Source organism: Narcine bancroftii, chromosome 7 (assembly GCF_036971445.1).
Source record: "Narcine bancroftii isolate sNarBan1 chromosome 7, sNarBan1.hap1, whole genome shotgun sequence".
Classification (NCBI taxonomy): Eukaryota; Metazoa; Chordata; class Chondrichthyes; order Torpediniformes; family Narcinidae; genus Narcine; species Narcine bancroftii.
The window spans coordinates 180,824,454-180,847,681 of record NC_091475.1 but is presented as its reverse complement, the minus strand read 5'-3'; the positions used below and the strand labels follow the sequence as shown (position 1 = coordinate 180,847,681).

The 23,228-nt window shown below is 38.4% G+C and overlaps 1 protein-coding gene across 5 annotated transcripts in view; it reads right to left on the bottom strand.

The window, feature by feature from the left end:
• b3glcta (beta 3-glucosyltransferase a) overlaps window positions 1-23,228 on the bottom strand; it is a 155,725-nt gene that overhangs the window by 3,451 nt on the left and 129,046 nt on the right. For 4 of the 5 annotated variants that reach the window (XM_069892526.1, XM_069892529.1, XM_069892525.1 and 1 more), the window contains exons 13-14: window positions 17,413-17,532; window positions 4,675-4,819 (exon numbers count right to left, since the gene is read on the bottom strand). In XM_069892526.1, the coding sequence (XP_069748627.1) occupies window positions 4,675-4,819; window positions 17,413-17,532 (265 nt within the window). The remainder of the gene's footprint in view (window positions 1-4,674; window positions 4,820-17,412; window positions 17,533-23,228) is intronic. The other variant, XM_069892530.1, reaches the window with a different exon arrangement.

Genomic DNA, 23,228 nt, shown 5'->3' with positions numbered 1-23,228 from the left:
CCCCAAATCAGCAGGGGTTTGGAGACGATGCAGGGACTACCACTGCCTCAAAGAGGCCACCACGCTCGACCTGTGTCCCACATTCAAGACTTTGCCGTCAACCTGCACGTGTGTTCTCCAAAGTGGACCTCATCTGGTGGGACCCCCAAATACCAGTTCACCCCCAGAACATCCCCAAGACTGCAATCATAACCCCCTTTGGTTTGTTCGAATTCCTCTGCATGACCTTCAGTCGAAAAAATGTGGCATGAACTTTCCAGCAGCTGATGGATGCAGTGAGCCCGGACCTCCCACTTGCATTCATCTATTTGAACAATATCCTCATCGCCAGCCACAGCTGCAAAGATCATGCCGCCCACCTGAGACAGCTGTGCACCCGGCTGAGCAAGTTCAGGCTGACCATCAACCCCACCAAGTGCAGTTCGGTCTGGATACCATCAATTTCCTGAGGCACAAAATTAACAAACACAGAGCCAAACCCCTCCCTGAGAAGGTTGAGGCAGACAGGCACATCATTATGCCATGTATGGTGAAAGGACTCAGGAATTCGCTAAACTTTTATGACCAGTTCATATCATGTGCTCCCTCTTTGCACTGATGACCAGCAAGGCGCAAGACATTACTTGGCATGAGGAATCCTCCAGGGCATTCCAGAGGCCCAAAGACACGCTGACCAATGCCATCCTCCTGGAAGCACCTACCACTCTAACTGTCGATGCCTGCAGTACAGCGGTAGGGGGTATGCTAGAACAACTCATCGAGGGCCAGTGGCAACCCCTGGGCTTTCTCAGCAGGCATATCCAGCCCTCAGAACTCAAAATACAGCACGTTCAACCGGGAGCTATTAGTGCTGTATCTGATGGTAAGACAATTCAGTTACCCCAAATTCTTTGGAGGGCTACCAATTCAGGGTGTTCACTGACTACAAGCCACCAACATTTGCTTTCCATAAGGTCTCAGACCCATAGTTGGCCTGAAAGCAAATTACAGTGTGTTCAAACGGGAGCTATTAGTGCTGTATCTGATGGTAAGACAGTTCAGTTACTCTTTGGAGGGCTACCAATTCAGGGTGTTCACTGACCACAAGCCACCGACTTTTGCTTTCCATAAGGTCTCAGACCCATAGTTGGCCTGACAGCAGAGACACATGGTGCCCCAATTTAGGGTCCAGAAGCATCTCATCTTGGACGGGGGGGCTCAATTTAACTCCAGACTCTGGGCAGCACTTGCTAATGTTCTGGGGATGCAGCTGCACCATACCATAGCTTATCACCAGCAGGCCAATGGGTTGGTGAAGCACTTCCACAGTCACCACATGGCAGCCTTGATGGCTAGGCTCAAGGGTCCCAAATGGGTGGCTAAACTGCCTTGGGTCCCACTGGGAATTTGCATTGCTCTGAAGGAGGACTTCAATGCATCTACGGCATGCCTTTAATCATCCCTGGGGAATTCTTCATCCCCGATAAATGCCCAGAAGACCCTGCAGCAAACCTAGAGAGCGAGCCTGCAGTGGAAACTGAGTTCTTTGGTCCCATGGCAGCCTCCACCACACGGCCATCCCAAGCAATAGCATCCCAAATGACTTAAGGACTTGCTGGTATGTGTTTGTGAGGAGGGGTGCATACAGACCATCATTGCAATGGCCCTATGAGGGGCCCTACAAGATCTTAGAGACAATGGTTCCACCTTCATCCTCAATATCGACGGTAAGGAAGACCTCCTAAAACCAGCATATCTGGACTGTAATGAGCCAGTCTGTACTCCGCGCTCGCCACAGTCCACCTCAGGCTACAGATAATGGCCCAGTCGCCAGTTCTGCAGAGGGGTCGCATAGTGGCCTGCGCATGGAGACGCACACTGGCCCGCAAAATGGTCAATGAACACCGTGACCATGTGGACCTGGGGGTGACACCAGCGTTGTCCCAGGTGGCCTCTGCACGGTTAGAAGACTAGGAACTCTGGCGGGAACACCGGCCAACCAGAGGTCAGTGCTCTGATGATGCAGGCCCCTGACATCAGTGGCAGGGGCCCATACAAGCAGAGTTGCCAGTGCAATAAACCAGTCTTCTATTTTGACACCTTGCATTTGTGTCTTCCTTCCACACTCGTCGTGGCGCGTACGCTACAAGCCAATAATTTCTTTAAAATCCAGAACCTAATTGGAAACAAGGTGCCACATGAGTGGTTAGTCAGGAAGGTTCAGTTGCTCGGTATTCATGGTGAGGTAGTGAACTGGATTCAACATTGGCTTTATGGGAGAAGCAAGAGAGTGGTAGAGAATGATTGCTTCTAACTTGGAGACTTGTGACTACTGGTGTGTGTGCCAGGTCCACTGTGGTTTGTCATCTATATCAGTTATCTCCATAATAATGTGGTTAATTGGATTAGCAACTTTGCAGATGACACAAAGATTGGAGGCATTGTGGACAACAAGGAAGGCTTTCAAGGCTTGCAGAGAAATCTGGACCAGCTGGCAAAATAGAAAAGTGTGAGATGTTGCATTTTGCAAGGACAAATACAGGTAGGGCATACAAGGAAAATGGTAAGGCATTGAGGAGTGTGGCAGAACAGAGGGATCTGGTAATTCAGACACATAATTCCTTGAAAGTGTCTTCACAGGAAGATAGGGTTGTAAAGAGAGCTTTTGGCATATTGGCCTTCATAAATCAAAGTATTGAGTATAGGATTTGGGATGTTATGTTAAAGTTGTATAAGAATTTGAAGTATTTTGTGCAGTTTTGACCGCGGTAACTACCATATTGTTTGAGGTATTGGAAGCTCGGATGGCCAGGCGGGCGGCCAGGACCAGGTGGTAAGTCCACATTTGAGGCGCCAGGAGCTTGGATGGGCAGGCAGCAGGGCCTAGATGAGAATATTGGGAGCTCTGATAGGAGGGTGGCTGGAGGATCGGATGCTCAGATAGCAGGGCAGCCAGGGCATTTGGAGATTGGTTGGGGCCTAGGCGACAGTCTACGGTCAGGCTATCGGGAGCTCCAGTGGGCAGGCAGACAGGGCCTCAGTGAGAGTTCATGGTCAGGGCATTGGGAGCTATGGTAGGTGGGCAGTTGGAGCCAAAAATAGGGGGTTGACTTTTATATGGTATCAACTATTACACACTATACGAAGTAGTCTTTTTTTCCACTGAGGTTAGGTGAGATACAAACCAGAGGACATGGGTTAAGGAGTACATTAGGGGGAACTTCACCCAAAGAGCAGAGGGAGTAGAGCCAGCTGAAGTAGAGAATGCGATCTCAATTTAAACATTTAAGAAAAGATTGGACGTGCATGGATGGAAGGGATATGGAAAGATATGGACTTGGGTGCAGGTCAGAACAAACAGAATTATAATTTAGCACAGTGAAGAAAGGATGATTAACTGTAATGTTCTATACATAAAAAAATTATCCCCCTACTCTACTCACTTTACACCTACAACTGTGTAGCTCAGTATGACAATAACACCATCTACAAATTTGCCAAAGATACCACGCTAGTGGGTTGTATAAAGGATGGGGATGAGTCCGCACACAGGATAGATATTGAAAATTTGGCTGAATGGTGCACCAATAACAACCTTGCACTCAACATCACCAAAACTAAGGAGCTCATTGTTGACTTCAGGAAAGGAAAGCCAGAGTTATACAATCCAGTGATCACTGGGGGATCAGAGGTGGAGAAGGTGAGCAACATTTAGGTTCTTGAAGGTCACTATCTCGGAGGATATTTCCTGGACCCAACATACCAATGCCTCTACTTCCTCAGAAGTTTGCGGAGGTTTGGTATGACATCAGAAACCCTGGCAAATTTCTACAGATGTATGGTGGAAAGTGCTGACCAGCTGCATCACAGTCTGGTATTGGAAAACTGATACCCCTGAGCATAAAGCCTTCCATAAGAAAGTGGACACAGCCCAGGACATTGCAGGCTAAACCTTCCTCACTATTCAGAACATCTACAGGGAGTGCTGCCATTGGCGGGCAGTAGCAATCATCAAAGCCCCACACCACCTAGCACAAGCTCTGTTCTTGATACTGCCATCAGGAAAGATGTATATAGGTGCCACAAGACTTGCACCACCAGGTTCAGGAACAGATGCTACCCCTCTACCATCAGAATCTTCAACCACAAAGTCAATCAGAGACTCATTTAAGGATGCTTACCTGTGCACCTTATTGATTTAATTAGCTCGTCCTATATTGCACTGTCAGTGTTTACATTAGTTACCTGTTAACATTTCTTTTGATTGTTTACATGTTTACATTGTGTGCAGTTTACTTTTTGCACTACTAATTAGTGGTAATTCTCCCACACCAGCAGAAAAAAGGAATCTCTGGGTTGTATGTGATGTCATGTATGTACTCTGACAATAAATCTGAAATTAATTTAAAAAAATCTGTAAAAGGAAATAGCCTGAAATACATAATGGTCAATCTGGGTCCAAAAACAAGCCATCCACATCTTCAATTAAGATTATTTGTCACTTGAAATAAAAATCAAAATGACGGGCCTGAGAATTCACCATCCCAATTATTCCCCCAGCCACAAACATTCTATTTACCTTGAATGAGCTTTCATTTCATTTGCATTGAACTCATTTAATCACTGAGTTTGTGACTTCCAATTTATACCCAAACTTTTATTTTCATAAAAATAAGAGCCCAAAGAAAGAATTACCTGGTGGAAGAGTGGACTGTGTGTCACTGGGATCCCCAGGTTATTGAAGCACATTCCCAGAACCATATCATCAGGTGCATCATTACTATAGCAATTGCATCCACTTTTAAGTAATTGCTTTACAGCTTCTCTGCTAAAGATCATTCTAAATAAGAAAAAGAAATTGAATTATAATTATAACTGAGAACAGCAAAATGATATCAGTGAGAATTTAGGCATCAAATTAATCTTGCTGTACAACTTAACAATGCTTCTGCATTTCATGTTAAAAATCTGTTCAATCGCTCAAATGTTTCTGGATCCCCAAGTTTCCAAAATTTGATTGATTACTATTTTTTGAGGTAGGAAGAAAATCATAACCTCAGATCATATGAGCATAATAGGAGGGCATTCAAGTTTCTTTAATGAATTATCCTTAATTGGCAAGACCTGTGAAATGGCTAAAGTGAGAAATGGGAGGGGGTGATATTCTGTACATTGAGTCTCTAAATTAGGTTCATTTGCATGTGGGGGTGAAGTTATTTTCAAGTTAATAGCTAATTTAATAAGATATAGTTATCAAAGAAGGCATGAAATAAGAGACTCTTTAAAATGTATGCTTGATTAGTGGTGCAGACTCAAGAGGGCCAAAGGGATTGCTTCTGTGCTGTAACTCTAAATTACGGTATTCTATTTGGAATTTCAAGCTTATTCATTACATTAGGCATCAGAAGACAGCATGGGATAACAACATGCTTTTGAACAGTATTTCAAACAGCTTGTGCTGACCACTACCTGGAGTATTGTGTGCACTTCTGGTCGGCACACTATATGAAAGATGCAGTTGCCCTGGAGAGAGTGCAAAAGAGATACACCAGTATGTTGCCTGGTTGGAAGACTTCAGTTATGGGGAAAGATTGGATATGATGGGCTTGTTTTCCTTGGAATTAAGAAGGCTTAGAGGTGATCTGATAGATGTAACATTACAAGAGGCAGAGATAGGGAAGACAGTTAAAAATTTTTTCCCATGCTAGGATATCAAAAATAGTTTAAAAGAGGATCAATGTTTTATAAACAGAAAGTGCTTGATATCTGGAAGAAGCTGGCAGAAGAGAAGGTGGAATCAGATGCAAATATGTTTAACAGGCATTGAGATAAGAGACACTTAAATTGGCAAGGTATGGAAGGATGTAGATAATAGAAGCAAAGAGGATCAGTGGAGATGGGCAAAAACATTGGCATGGACACTGAGGCTCATTTCTATGCCATACATCTCAATGACTAACTCCATTTAATTCTTGGAGTGATAAACACAGAATGACATCATAAAAGAGAATCTGTTGATTTATTGTAAGCACCCAACAATTCACTCATGCCCTTTAGAGAAATAAACCTATTGTCCTTCATAGTATCTGCACTTCATTCTTACTGTTAATTGCCTTTTATTTTACTTAGTTAAATCTAATACTCACCAAACTGTTCAGCATTTAAGGATCAATAAATAATTGAGCAATTAGCTTTGAATCTTCCATTTATTTCTTGAGCATTTTCTTCCATCTCTTCATCAAATTGTTAAAACTATTCCCTTTATTTTCAGCTTTGCAGTTATATTTATCAGATCTTACATGTTCTTATAATTGGATTGAGAATTTTATTTCAGTTGTTGTGTGGGACCTAAAGCTTCCATATCCTTGATTAGATTTTTTTTTCTAAAATAAGACTGCTCTGGACCTTAACCTCAAATTGGATTCCTTCTGCTGACTTCTTTGTCTTCCCTGACTAATCTTTCATACATAGTACCAGAACAAAACTGTACCATACTGTTTTCTCTTTGCAAATTGGAACCCTTTCCAATATTTTCTGTTGGTTCCAATTCGCATTTGTCCTGCATCAGATTTTCTAAATCCCCCTTTGTCAAGTTGGAAATTTAGGGTTTACAGTTCTGAAAACTAATTACAATATTGAATGAAACACTGAGACAAAACAAAATTGGGCCACACAAAGATATTCTTTCTGGAATCAATACTGTCAACCTTGCAATAAACTACTGTGCAACATACTTAACTTCCAAAATTTTGTCCCTCTGTAATAACCAGAGCCAAATTTTAAAAGCAGAATATAATAAATACTGTATATACTGTGATGTTGCAGGTTTAGAAATAAAACCAAATGTCAGAAAATGCATTAGCACAGAAAAACGTTCACAACGTTTTCAGAAATTCAATAAGGGTTTTTTAAAATATTTTATTTATAATAAACACATGCAAAATTAAAGTCTTCATATTTCACAACGTGACAAAAAATAAATTAGATACATGTTGATTTTATATAAAGAGAAAAAGAAAAAAAAGAAAAAAAAAACAATTTAACACCTTCCCAACCACCACTCCCCCCAAACCACCCACAATCTACCCCAAAAAATCTAAACTAAAACTACAAAAATAATATATTAAAGAAACTAAAAATACTAAAAGAAATATAAAGGGTATATTAAAAGAAATATAATTTATACATATATATATAGATGGATTGCTCTTGGAATACTGATATAAAAACATTTTCACAAAAAACATGATTTATTGAGAAAATTGAAGGAATTATTCATAAATTCAATTCTCATGTTTGAGCGTACAGGCTCCAAATCTGCATAAAGATAGGATATTTGCCCCTCAAATTATATGCGATTTTTTTTTCTCTAATGGAATACAACTTTGAATTTCTGTTTGGCACCTTCCTAATGTTAAAGAAACATCTGACTTCCAAGTAACAGCAATATACTTCCTCGCTATCACCAGGATTAATATAACAAATTTCAATTGAGAATCTGATAAATCTAATTTAGGAATTATATTCTGAAAGTTCCCCATCAAAAATAGCTCAGGATTCAACCTCAAAATTCCTGTAACTTGTTCCAAAAATTCACTAATAGAAATCCAAAAAGGTTTAACTTTTAAACAAGACCAAATAGAATGAAGAATAGTTTGAATTTCTTCACCACATCTAAAACATTGGCCTGATATATCCGATTTTCATCTATTCAATTTTTGAGGCGCAAGGTAAAATTTATGTAAATAATTATACTGAAGTGCTCTATATATTACTTTAATTGTATTAGTCATTGCATCATTACATAAATTTTGCCAAATCTGCTGATCTATTGATATATTTAAATCATATTCCCATCTTTCCTTTGACCTAAATAAAACTAATTTAAGCATTTTCTCCTGAAATTTCATATATACCAATGAAATAAATTTCTTAACAATTCCATCAGTAACCAATTGTTCTAAAAATCAGTACAATTCATTAATAACATTCCCAGTCCTAATTTATCTCTCATATAAGCTCTCCATTGGAAATAACAAAAAAGGGTATTATGCAGAATATCATATTTAGTTCTCAGTTGATCAAATGACATCAATCGACCACTCCCATCATAATCCCCTATTTTGCAAATTCTTTTACGAAACTATATATTTAAAAAAGGATTATCTTTTGAGAGTTACAAGAGGATTGACTAATGATGACAGAGAGCTTCCATCATTTTCCAAATTAATCTTATTCCAGATATTAATCAAATGTTTCAATAATGGGGCATCCCTATCAGCAATCATCAAACTTGATTCCCATTTTAAATAAATTCTTCAGCTATATCTTCTCCAATTTTATTCAACTCAATTTCCACCTACTCTGGTTTCATGTTTCCAATTAAAGAACCAGAAACCTCAATTGTGCTGCTTTATAATAATTTTTAAAGTTAGGAAGTTGTAATCCACCCTGTTCATATTTCTATGTTAATTTTTCCATCAATACTCTTGCCATCTTACCTTTCCAAAGAAATTTCCTAACTTGTTTAATGAATTCCTGAAAAAAATTCTGAGGGACGAAAATTGGTAAGCTTTGAAACAAATATTGAATTCTTGGAAAAATACTCATTTTAATACAATTAACTCTTCCATTTAAAATTTACCCATCTCTTCAGATCTTCATTTATTTTCTTAAGTAACAGAATATAATTTAATTTAGATAAACTTTTCAAATTATTACCTATGCGTCTCCCTAAGTACTTAATACCATCACTAGGCCATCTAAATTGAATATCCCTTTGACATTGTCAATAATCACCTTGTACTAATTCCGTAAATTCACTTTTATCACGATTACTTTTATAACCAGAAACTATTCCATATTCTATCAATCGATAATAGACTTTGGGTATTGACAAATTGTGGTTGAGTCAAATATGCTAAAACATCATCTGCAAACAAACTAATCTTGTGTTCAACTTGGTTTACCATAAAACCTTTTAACGGCTTATCTGCACAAATCATTTGCGCATGAGGCTCTATAGCCAATACAAACAGAGCTGGAGATAAAAGGGCATCCTTGCCTACTCAATCTAGTTAAGTTAAATTATTGAGACATCTGCCCATTAGTCATTACTTTAGCTTTAGGACTTTTATAAAGTGCTTCAATCCAATTTTAAAAATTAGATCCAAAATATTCTTGAAGACCTATCTAACAAAGGGTCTAAACAAAAATTAAAATCACCTCTTATTAAAACATTCTCCTGTGCATCCGCCAAATTTAAAAAAGTGTCCTCTATAAATTATTCATCATCTCAGTTAGGCGCATAAATATTCAAAAAGGTCCACATTTCAGAAAATATCTGACATTTCACCATTATACATCTACCTGCAGGGTCCATAACAACGTTCTGAACTTTAATTGGCAAATTTTTCTTAATTAAAATTGCTATTCCCCTTGCTATTTGGTTCGGCTGGGAGTCGGAGGAGGAGCTTGGAGAGAGTCGGGCTGTGAATCAGAGGAGAACGTAAACTATTAAAGTCAGGGGCTTACCGGGGCTTGGGCCTACTTGGTTCGGCTGTGAGTTGGAGGAGGAGCTTGGAGAGAGTCGGGCTGTGAGTCAGAGGAGGAGGAGCTTGCTGAAAGTGAGTCAGAGGAGGAGGAGCTTGCAGAAAGTGAGTCAGAGGAGGAGGAGCTTGCTGAAAGTGAGGAGAAGGTAAGCTATTAAAGTCAGGGGCTTACCGGGGCTTGGTTCAGCTAGGAGTCAGAGGAGGAGCTTGGAGAGAGTTGGGCTGTGAATCAGAGGAGGAGGAGCTTGCTGAAAGTGACAGGGTTAATTGGTCAAGGGGCCAATAAAAGGAGTGAAAGGGGAGCGAGCGGCCAGTGAGGAGTGGCTCAGTGAGTGAGTGGAGCAATGAAGGAGTGAGACTTCCTGGCTTTGGCTCATCAGGAGCAGTGAAGGAGTGAGACTTCCTGGCTTTGGCTTATCAGGCTTCGGCGAAAGCAGGCAAGGAGAAAAGGTAAGCTGAGTTATTTGCCTTCAAATTCAGAGTCATGCCAATAGGGTTAGTGCTCTGTACTGGGTGTCAGATGTGGGAACAATGGGTGACCTCCACCCTCCCAAATGGCCACATCTGCACCAGGAGTACCGAGATGCAGTTACTAAGGGAGAGAATTAGGGATATGGAGTTGCAGATTGATGACCTGCGGCTTGTAAGGGAGAGTGAGGAGTTAATCGACTCAACTTTCAGGCCGATAAATACTCCAGAACCCGTGTCAGGTCAGTGGGAAACCATCAGGGGGGGAAAGAAAAAAGCGAGAAAAATGGAGAGCACACCAGTGACTATCCCACTCAGCAACAGTTATGTTGTGTTGGATTCTGTTGAGGGAGATGACTGGACAGAAGATGGCCACGGGCACCAGGTCAATGGCAATGAGCCTGGCAGAGTGGTGCAAAAGAAAAGGAAAAGGAGAAATGCAGTAGTTATTGGGGACTCCATTGTCAGGGGTACAGACAGGAGGTTCTGTGAGCCAGACAAGTATACCCGCATGGTGTGCTGTCTCCCTGGTGCAAGGGTACGAGATATCACAAATCGGGTCCAAAATATTCTGAGAGGGAGAGCAGCCTGATGTCTTGGTACATGTGGATACAAACGACATTGACAAGAAAAGGGAGGAGGTAATGAAAAGGGATTACAGTGAGCTGGGACGAAAGCTGAAAGACAGGAATGCTAGGGTGGTGATCTTGGGATTACTACCTGTTCCAAATGCAAGTGATGAAAAGAATGTAAGGATAAGGAAAATGAACGTGTGGCTGAGGTGCTGGTGTACAAGGCAAGGATTTGGCTTCTTGGATCATTGGGATCTCTTTTGGGGAAGGCATGATCTTTACAAGAGGGACGGGTTGCACCTAAATCCAAAAGGTGTCAACATTTTGGCAAGTATGTCTAGTACAGCAGTGGGGCAAGGTTTAAACTAATTTGGCAGGGGTATGGGAACCAGAGTGATAGGGAAAAGGGAAGGGAAGATAAAGTAATGGCCAGGAAAAGTAAAATAGGAAAAGTAATGTTGGGAGGAGAAAGTAAAAAAAAATCAGATGGTGCAGTGAGTTTTCGGGTCAATGATAGTCTTAAGAAAATTACAAAGAAAAATAGTGGGCAGAAAAATCAAAAGAAAAGGTTACAGAAGTCACTACATATTAAAAAGGACAAAGAGCATAAGGGCACTTTATCTGAATGCCCGCAGTATTAGAAATAAGGTTAGTGAACTTGAGGCGCAAATCGGTACCCATGCCTATGATTTGGTAGCCATCACGGAAACATGGCTACAAGGTGACCCTAAATGGTAATTAAACTTTCAAGGGTATCAGGTGGTGCAAAGAGATAGACAGGATGGTAAGGGAGGTGGAGTTGCACTCTTAATCAAAGATAAGCTCCAGGCAGTAGTGAGGAATGATATAAGATCTAAAGAGCATAATGTTGAGTCCATTTGGCAGGCGAGAATTCTACCACTGAACCACCAATGCAACTGATTGTTGAGTCCATTTGGGAAGAGATAAAGAATAACAAAGGGAAAAAATTATTGGTGGGTGTTATCTATCGCCCACCAAATAACAATAGTTTAGTGGCACAGGAAATAAATAGAGAGATAAGTGAGGCATGTAATAATGATACGGCAGTCATCATGGGGGACTTTAACTTCCACATAGATTGGGAAAATCAAGTTGGTCGTGGGAGTCTAGAAGAGCACTTCATAGAATGCATCCGCGATAGCTTTCTTCAGCAGCGTGTTAAGGAACCCACAAGAGAAAATGCTCTCCTGGATCTAGTGTTGTGCAATGAGATAGGTAGAGTAAATGATGTAATAGTCAGAGACCATCTGGGAAATAGCGATCATAGTATGATTGAATTTCTCATTCAGATGGAAGGGAAAATAGTTAGATCTAAAACTAATATATTATGCTTAAACAGGGGTGACTACCATAGGATGAGGGAGGAATTGGGCAGAGTGGACTGGGAGCACAGACTAATTGATGAAACAGTTGAGGAACAGTGGAAGATTTTCAAAGAAATATTTTGTAATGCTCAACAAAAATATATTCCGGTCAGGAAAAAGGGCAGCAAAAGAGGGAAAAATCAACCGTGGTTAACAAAGGAAATAAAGGAGAGTATAAAATTGAAGGCGCAGGTGTAAAACTTTAAGAGACAACAAGGGGTTACAAAGCGGGTAATAAGAAATGGGAAAAAGGATTATGAAAGTAAATTGGCACAAAATATAAAAACAGAAAGCAAAAAATTTTATAAATATATAAAACGGAAGAGGGTGGCCAGAGTTAACATAGGACCCTTGGAGGATGAGAAAGGAAAACTGGTAGCAAAAAATGAGGAAATGGTCGAGGCATTAAACAAATATTTTGTGTCAGTCTTCACGGTGGAAGACACGTCCAGCATGCCCAAGTGCGGAGTTAAAGATGCGAATGTTGGGGAGGGCCTTGATAAAATAGTTGTTACAAAGGAAGTAGTGATGGAGAAACTAATGGGACTAAAGCCAGACAAATCACCTGGTCCTGATGATATGCATCCAAGGGTTCTGAAGGAAATGGTAGAAGTTATAGTTGATGCATTGGTGGTCATATACCAAGATTCCTTGGATTCTGGGCAGGTCCCGGCAGACTGGAAGACAGCAAATGTCATGCCACTTTTTAAGAAGGGATGTAGGCAGAAGATTGGAAATTATTGGCCAATTAGCTTGACGTCTGTAGTTGGAAAAATGCTTGAAGCCGTCATTAAAGATGAAATAGTGAAACTTTTGGAACGCAAGGGTTCAATCAGGCAGACACAGCATGGTTTTAGAAAGGGAAGATCTTGTTTGATAAACTTGTTGGGATTCTTTGAGGATATAATGGGTGCGGTGGATAGAGAACAGGTTGATGTTGTATATTTAGATTTCCAGAAAGCGTTTGATAAGGTGCCCCACAAGAGACTTCTCAGTACCACTTCCCACGACCAACAGGAAAGTGGAGTCCGGGGAAGTATATTGGCCTGGATTGAAAATTGGTTGTCTGATAGGAGGCAGAGAGTCGGGATAAATGGGAGTTTTTCAGGTTGGCAGAGAGTGGTAAGTGGAGTGCCGCAGGGGTCAGTGTTAAGCCCACATCTGTTCATCATTTACATTGATGACTTGGAGGAGGGGACAAAATGTGGTGTAGCCAAGTTTGCGGATGACACCAAATTGAGTGGAAGAGCAAATTGTAATGAGGATGTGGAGAGTCTGCAGAGAGATATAGTTAAGCTGGATGAGTGGGGAAAGGTCTGGAAGATGGAGTTCAATGAGAGTAAGTGTGAGGTTATCCACTTTGGCAAGAAAAATAAAAGAGCTGAATATTATTTAAAGGGTGAAAAACTACAGCATGCTGTTGTGTAAAGGGACTTGGGAGTGCTTGTGCGTGAATCGCAAAAAGTTAGGTTGCAGGTGCAGCAGGTTATTAAGAAGGCAAATAGAATGTTGGCCTTCATCGCTAGAGGAATTGAATTCAGGAGTAGGGAGGTAATGTTGCAACTGTATAAGGTACTGGTGAGACCGCACCTGGAGTACTGTGTCCATTTCTGGTCTCCATATTTGAGTAAGGATATACTGGCTTTGGAGACGGTCCAGAGGAGGTTTACTAGGTTGATCTCTGGGATGAAGGGGTTGACTTATGATGAAAGATTAAATCGTCTAGGATTGTATTCGCTTGAGTTCAGAAGAATGAGAGGAGATCTTATAGAAACATATAGGATTATGAAGGGTATGGATAGGATAGATGTAGGAAGGTTTTTTGAGCTGGCTGGGGAAACTAAAACGAGAGGACACAGTCTCAAGATTCGGGGGAGTAGATTTAGGACAGAGATGAGGAAAAATAGTTTTTCCCAGAGAGTAGTGAATGTTTGGAATTCTCTAACCAGGGAAGTGGTTGAGGCTGCCTCATTAAACATATTTAAAATTCGGTGAGGTAAATTTTTACATGATAGAGGAATTAGGGAATATGGGGAGAAGGCAGGTAGGTGGAGTTAGGTCATAAATTAGATCAGCCATGATCGTATTCAATGGCGGAGCAGGCTCGATGGGCCATTTTTGGCCTACTCCTGTTCCTACTTCCTATGTTCCTATGTTTAGAATTAAATGAAGAAAAAATTACTTGGCCTATCCAATCTCTTTTCAATTTTAAATGTTCTTTTCCAGTTAAATGAGTTTCTTGTAAAAAAAAATATATCCACCCCTAATTTCTTTATATAAGATAATAACTTGTTTCTTTTTATTGGCCCATTAATATTAACACTAACAATCTTAATTTCTTTATTCATATTTCCTTATTTTTAAATCCCTTTTCATCTCTCCCATCCAGGAAGAATTCCCATACAATATTATGATCTCAAGCTTTGCCACCTGCAATCTAAAAAAGATATCAAAAAGATTAAATATAGCACATTTAATTACTACTAGAAAGAGAAAAAAGAAAATAAATCAAAAATCCCTACCCAACAAATGCCATAAGGTACAGCACTTTATAGGTCATGGTAATAGCACGAAAATACACATAAACTGCCAAAAATGAACTTAAACACCTCTCCCGACTCTGTGGGGATGGACATTAATTCATCAAAACATCAGTTTTCATCTAATGAAAAAACAACAATGGTATCATTTCAATTCTCTCATCCATCAGAGAAATTCAAAAGATCAACTAAAAAAATAAAGAAAAGAATTCATTGCAACAAATCAGTTCTCTCTAATGATTGAACATTGGGCAAGTTCTGAATATAATCTTCAGCTTAAACAAAATTTCTAAAAAAGACATTCTGTTGGCCTGGTACAAAAATGTTCAAGGTAGCAGGATAACATTACACAAATTTTTAACCTTTATCTAACAAAGCTGTTTTAACAGGATTAAATTCTTTCCTCCTCTTTAACTAAGATTGACTCAAATCTGGATAAAAGAAAATTTTATCTCCTTCCTTAGCTCTTTTCATGGCCAAACCCAGAAGCATCTCTCTATCCTGATATTCAAAAATCTAACCAGTGTAGATCGGTCTCTGGTTCGGAAACGGCTTGGGTCATAAAGCTCTACGGGCTCTTTCAATTAAAATCTTAACTTCAAAATGTTCTTCTCCAAATATCTTCAGAATCCATTCTTGAAAAAAATGAATCACATTGGTTCTTTCTTTGCCTCAGATAGTCCCACTATCTTAACATTGATCCTTCTACTAAAATTTTCCTGTGTCCTCTTTATCCATCAGTTTCTCATTGATTGAAATTAAAACAGTCATTGAATCTTCACATACATTAGATCTTTCTTCAATACTTATCTCTGCACATTATCTTGAAAATTTTCAACTTTATTTTCCAATTTATCCATTCTCAGTGTAACTTCATTCATCATATTCAAAGCTTTATCGACTTTAACTTGTTTCAGTTCCTCTGAGACTTGTAGCTTTATTTAATAGCTTGAAATTATTTTAATTTGAAATTCAAACATTTCTGATTCTATCTTGCTCACTTCTTCCTAAGAATCTTTTTCCTGCCTCTTTTTGTTCAACTCCTGAACTTGATACATGTTATTCACTTTCAGAGTCTTCTGAATCTTCTTCTACTGGGCTAGTGTTCTGAAACTGACAGGCCGGACTGTCCCTTAAGATTTACTGGATTTTTTTCATAGCCTGGTGTTCAGCTGCACTGAGCATGCGCAAAGCACTTCTTGGTCTTCCACTAGCATCATCTTTGTGACTTGACGCAAGGATGGCTCCGGAGGACATTCCCTCACCTGAATCTTCACCAGCAGATCCTGAAGATAAGTCAGGAGCCTGCTTCGGAGTCAAGGTAGGCCCGGCTTCTTTCTTTTTCTTATTTTCAGATCTTGTAGTTGTAGTTGACGTAAGAGCTTTTTCTTTCTTTAGTGACATAGTTGAGAAATAGTTAACAACTTTATACCTACTTTAAAACTGTTTTGATTTATAAAACTTTTCTAATTAAGTACTTTTTTTATTAAATCCCGCGGGAGTCATGGGACTGTATGTCATCTCTCATGGCATCACATGATGTTCCCCAATAAAAAGGGTGTTCTTTGTAATAATCCTTGGAAGCTTTCAATACTATTTTCCAATTATTATTTTGGTTTCCAGGATTTAAACCTTTGATAACTCCCAAGAGTCTACACAATTTTTTTTTACAATGGGATCAAAATATTAACAATTTGTGGTAACACTATGAACACAATCAGATTGGATTGAAATTGTCATTAGCCTCTTTCAGAATTAAAAAAAATGTTAATCCTAATAATAGAATTCTTGTTGACAAATTTATTCACATATCATGAACAAGAGCTAAGAATGAAATGTTATAACACCCTACTGATATGATAACTTAATGTTCATTATAACATTCTAAAATGAATATCAAAAACTACAGGTGCTGGAAATAAAACAACAAAACAGAAGTTGGAGGAAAAATTTCACAAGTCAGAAATCTGTAATAAGAGAAGCAGTTTCATGTACAGGACCTCTTTGTCAGAACAGGCCCCTGATAAGAAACATTAACTGTTTCTCCACCCACAGATGCTGTATGATGTGCTGCTTCTAGCATTGTCTAGTTTTTATTTTTAAAAAAATACAACGAAACATCCAAAATGTTCCCGTTGATGAGGAAAAATAAGTCTAGCCAATAAATAAATTTTGCCCGTGAATATTAAGTTCAATAGAAATTGTAGCTAAGTATTACTATTTTTGGTTCACAGACAGCCAATCTGTTTGCTCATATCTGATTCCACCTGCATTGAATTCGCCCATCGTTATTGAATGAAGATCTACCGGGACCAATGCCTGAAGAGGGCGCACAAAATCAGTGAACCGGTGCGGACTCGAAAGGCCAACGTGGCCTGTTTCCATTCCGTAAATGGTTATATGGTTACGCACTGACAAAACAAGTCTCATTTTGCTGGAGCAAAGAAAAAGTTCCCTATCCTTATTCAGATTTAAATAGCTACACACAGAAAACTAGATGGTGCCAAGGTTGCACAGCTCAAGACCAACTAGATTTAATCTCATTTGCTTCACCATTTTATGTGCCACTTATTTCCCTTCTTAAGCAGCCCCTCAAGGTTGAGGATGGCTGGCATCCAATCAGCTCCGCAGAAGCATGCCACTGCATTGCATTTCTAATAGAAGTGGGTGATGAGGCAAATACACAACTTGCAGTATCAAACACAGCAGTGGAACCTCTTGGCAGGCAGGTGAGTTTGTGATGAATGTCAAGGTGTGGAAGAGAGAGGCAAGTAAGTGTTAGAGTACTGAGGGGGCTCAATGACAGAACTGAGGGGAAGAGAGTGAGGTGTACTTCAGCAAGTATTTTTGTGCTGAAGACTACCTTTGTTTGTTTGTGAACAAATGAACATAGGAATCAACATGCACACCCACTTACCCCCCACCTCCTGTAATATAGCTGTATCCACCAGTGGCTAGTCCATATCCATAACGCTCACCAAGGATAATTGGCTCTTTTGGATTGTAGCAGCTCAATAGCCTTTGAAGTCTTGGAACACTATATTAAAAAGTAGTTAACATTAGAAAATGTATAATGCATGATTATACAGTACTTATAATCTCAGCATTTTTCATGTCACAACAAAAAGAGATGTGGAACTTGCCTTATACTTCAAGATTAGTCTGAGCCATAAAAAATGAATAGGAGAAATTTCCTCTTTGCATCATCTTCAGAGAAAAAGTAAATTCCTTGATTATGAAAACATTTCCAATTCCGATCAAGGGCCTCGACATTCTTTCTGCATTCTGGCCACTATAATTTGAGTACTACAAATTTATAATGCCGTAAGACATGGCAGCAGGAATAGGCTATCTGCCATGCCATTCAGTCATGAGCTGATGCATTTTCAGCCACACTCCCTGCCTTCTCCCCATAACTTTTGATGCTCTAGCTAATCAAGAATCTATCAATCTATATCATAAATACACCCAATGACTTGACCTCCAGAACTGCCAGTGGCAACAAATTCTACATATTTAACACCCTCAGACTAAAGAAATTTCTCTGAAACTCTGCTTTAAGGAACGCCCCTCAAACCTATAGTTGTGCCCTTTTGTTCTAGATGTACACCATGGGAAACAACCTTTCTATATTCACTCTGTCCACACTTTTCAAGATTCAAAATGTTTCATTGAGATACCTCCTCATTCTCTTAAATTACAAGGGTACAGGCTAAGAGCTGTCAAATGTTCCTCATACGATGACCCTTTCATTTCCAGAATCATCCTTGTGAACCTCCTCTGAACCCTCTCTAACATCAGCATGTCCTTTCTTAAATGAGGATCCAAAAATTGCTCAGAGTACTCCCAGTGTGCTCTCACCAGTGGCTTATAAAGCCTCAACATCATATCCCTGCTCGCCCAAAAAATAGATATAATGGAAAATTATAACAGAAGAAATAACATAAAGATAGTGGGCCTTAAGGAAGATGTAGAAGGCAAGAATATGAGGGAGTTTATAAAAGAATGGATCCCTAAGGCCCTAGGATGTCCAGAACTACAGCAAGAAATGGAAATAGAAAGGGCACATAGAGCATTGGCCCCTAAACCACAACCACAACAAAAACCAAGATCTATTGTAGTAAAATTCCTAAGATATACTACAAGAGAAAAGGTACTGGAGAAGACAATGGAAAAAGTAAGAGAGGGCAACAAACCACTGGAGTATAAAGGGCAAAAAATCTTCATTTATCCAGATATAAGCTTTGAACTCCTAAAGAAGAGAAAAGAGTTCAATGCAGCAAAAGCGATTTTATGGAAGAAAGGATATAAATTTACACTGAAGCATCCTGCGGTATTGAAAATATTTATTCCAGGACAACAAAACAGACTATTCTCGGATCCAGAAGAAGCACGAAAATTTGCAGAACAATTACAAAAATAGACTGAGGGATGAAGACGGGTAATGAGAGCAAAAATTATCACGATTGATATGTATGTGGGTAAAGACAAAAATAGACTGAGGGATGAAGACGGGTAAGGAGGGTAAAAATGACCACGATTGATATGTATGCGGGTAAAGAGGTATAAGAGTGAATAGAGACAATGGGCATATGTGAAAGTATCTGTAATTAGAGGAAAACATAGAGAGTATAGACAAGAATTAATAAGGGAAGGTAATGGAATAGAGAGAATAAGGAGGGAACTAAAAGAGTGACCTTTGTGACATATAAAAAACGAAATCTTTTCTGGGGGGGGCTGGATGGGGGAAAGGAGCGGTCACTGCAAAATCAGTTGACGCTTGCGAGTGGATTCGCAAATCCAAATGGAGAGGGGAGATGTGGTTGTCCGACAAGGGATAAAGGGCAACTCAGGAGGGGAAGGGGAGATTGGGGATAAAGAAGATAGAAATAGGAGAATAAGGAAAATGTTGGATGTTGTAGGAATGTTGTCTGGTAAAGAGTTGAAAATAAGAAAACAGAAATGGAAAAGGAGGAAAGGTAATGATGGAAAAACGGAAAGAGAAGATAAACAAAATATAAAATGGCTACGCTGAACTATATGACTCTAAATATTAATGGAATACATAACCAAATTAAAAGGAAGAAACTACTAAATTTACTGAAAAAGGAAAAAATAGATATAGCATTTGTCCAAGAAACACACTTAACTGAATTGGAGCACAAGAAATTAAAGAGAGATTGGGTAGGACATGTAACAGCAGCATCGTATAATTCAAAAGCAAGAGGAGTGGCTATATTAATTAGCAAAAATGTGCCATTTAAAATAGAAGAGGAAATAATAGATCCAGCAGGGAGATATGTTATGATAAAATGTCAGATATATTCAGAGCTTTGGAATCTACTTAATATATATTCACCTAACGAAGAAGATCAAAAGTTTATGCAAGATATCTTTTTGAAGGTAGCTAATACGCAAGGGAACATACTAATAGGAGGGGATTTCAATCTGAATTTGGATCCAAATATGGATAAAACGGGGAAAAAAATTAATAGGAAGAACAAAGTAACCAAATTTATAATTAAATCAATGCAAGAAATGAAACTTGTGGACATATGGAGGAAACAAAACCCAAAAGAAAAGGAATACTCATACTACTCGACTAGACATAAAACATACTCAAGGATAGACCTATTCCTGTTATCAGCCCACATACAAGGGAGAGTTAGGAAAACGGAATATAAAGCTAGACTATTATCGGACCACTCACCCCTGTTATTGGCAATAGAGCTAGAAGACATCCCTCCAAGAATGTATAGATGGAGATTAAACCCCATGCTACTTAAAAGACAGGATTTTAGAGAATTTATTGAAAAACAATTAAAAATGTACTTTGAAGTAAATATGGAATCAGTGGAAGATAAGTTTATACTATGGGACGCAATGAAAGCATTCATTAGAGGGCAAATAATAAGTTATGCAACCAAGATGAAGAAGGACTATAATCAGGAAACAGAGCAGTTGGAAAGGGAAATAATAAACATAGAAAAAAAATTAGCAATAAAGGAAGATACAACCAAAAGAAGAGAATTGGCGGATAAAAAAATAAAATATGAAACATTACAAACATATAAGGTGGAGAAGAATATAATGAAGACAAAACAGAAATATTATGAACTAGGGGAAAAAACACACAAAATCCTAGCATGGCAGCTTAAGACAGAGCAAACTAAGAAAATGGTATTGGCAACAAGGAAAAAAGACAAACAAATTACATATAATCCAAAAGAAATTAAGGAAAACTTCAGAGAATTCTATGAACAATTATACCGAACCGAAAACGAAGGGAAAGAAGGGAAAATAGATGAATTTTTGACTAAAATTGAACTACCAAAACTACAAATAGAGGAACAAAATAAATTAACAGAACCATTTGGAACAGTAGAAATACAAGAGATAATAAAAAATTTACCAAATAATAAGACACCAGGAGAGGATGGACTCCCAATAGAATTCTACAAAACATTTAAAGACCTAATAATACCGCCCCTCCTGGATGTAATCAACCAGATTGATGAGACACAAAACTTACCAGATTCATGTAAAACAGCAATAATTACAGTGATACTAAAACAAGGGAAAGATCCACTCTCACCAGCGTCATATAGACCAATATCTCTGCTAAACACAGATTATAAGATAATAGCTAAACTATTAGCGAACAGATTAGCAGAACAGGTACCGAAAATGGTAAATTTAGACCAAACTGGATTTATCAAAAAAAGACGCACAACAGACAATATTTGTAAATTTATTAACTTAATTCATGCAGTAGAAGGAAATAAAGCACCGGCAGTAGCAGTTGCTTTAGACGCAGAGAAGGCCTTCGACAGAGTAGAATGGAATTACTTGTTCAAAGTATTGCAAAAATTCAGTTTACCGGAGAAGTATATTAATTGGATTAAAGCATTATATAAGGGACCGTTAGCGAAAGTGACAGTAAATGGACATGTATCAAAGCAATTTAACTTAAGCAGGTCAACACGGCAGGGATGCCCACTATCACCATTATTGTTTGCGCTAGCTATAGAACCACTAGCAGAATCGATAAGAAGAGATAATAATATAAAAGGAATAAAAATAAAAGACAGGGAATATAAAATCAGTCTGTTTGCGGATGATGTGATAGTGTACTTAACAGAACCAGAACTATCAATAAAAGAACTATATAAGAAATTGAAGGAATATGGAGAAGTGTCGGGATACAAGATAAACGTAAATAAAAGTGAAGCAATGCCTATGAATAACGCGGATTTCTCAAAATTTAAGGAGGAATCCCCATTCAGATGGCAAACGCAGGCAATAAGATACCTAGGTGTGCAAATAAACAAAAATCTAGGCCAATTATATAAACTCAATTACAATCCACTAATGAAAAAATTACAGGACGATTTAGAGCATTGGAAAGAGCTACCACTAACACTGATAGGAAGGATAAACTGTATTAAAATGAACATTTTTCCAAGGATACTATACTTATTTCAGGCATTGCCAATACAACTGACAGAAAAATTCTTCAAAGAGTTAAAGAAAATAATAAGGAGATTTTTATGGAGAGGGGGGAAACCGAGGATAGCACTAGACAAATTAACAGAATGGTATAAACAAGGAGGCTTACAATTGCCAAACTTCAAAAATTATTATAGAGCCGCACAATTAAGGTACCTATCAGATTTTTATCAAACAAGGGAAAAACCAGACTGGACGAGACTAGAATTAGATAAAATAGGGGAAAAGATACCTGAACACATATTATATAAATGGGACGAAAAATTGGTACAACATAGAACTTCTCCAGTATTACACCATCTCCTCAATATATGGAAGAAGATTCATGTAGAAAGAAATAAAATAAATTACCAAATACCAAAACTAATATTGACGCAAAATAAGCTACTCCCTTTTACAATAGACAACCTTGCCTTTAGAAAATGGGAAAAAAAAGGGATTAAAAGAATAGAAAATTGTTTTTCAGGAAGTAGATTCTTATCCTTTGAACAAATGAGAGATAAGTACAATATAACGGGAGATACAGCGCTGGCATATTACCAACTGAGATCCTACTTGAAAGATAAATTAGGAAGCAACTTGAGTTTACCAGAGGGAAGTAACCTTGAATATGTGATTACAGATACAATGTTAATCAAAAGATTTATAAAAAATATGTATATTAAACTGCAAGAAAAGGAAAATGAGGAAACAAATGGTAAAACTAAACAAAAATGGGAACAAGATTTAAATATAAAGATAAAAAAGGAAACATGGGAGAAGTTATGCTCTGGAACGATGAGAAATACAATAAATACGAGGCTGCGTATGATACAATATAATTGGTTACACAGACTATACATTACACCGCAAAAGTTAAATAAATGGGACCCAACAGTATCTGATAGATGTTTTCGATGTAAAAAAGAAAGGGGAACAACAATTCATGCAATCTGGACATGTGAGAGAGTAGAAAAATTTTGGGATGATCTCAATCAGATATTAAATAAAATAACAGAAAACAATATACCAAAGAATCCAGAGATCTTTCTCCTAAGTAACATAAAAAATAAAGAATTTGGAATTGACTTGGAGGATGCACAAAAAAGATTTGTTAAGATAGCCCTAGCCGTAGCAAAAAAATGTATTATGTCAACCTGGAAATTGGAAGATAATTTGAAAATACAACAATGGTATATAGAAATGAATAAATGTATTCCATTAGAAAAAATAACATATAGTTTA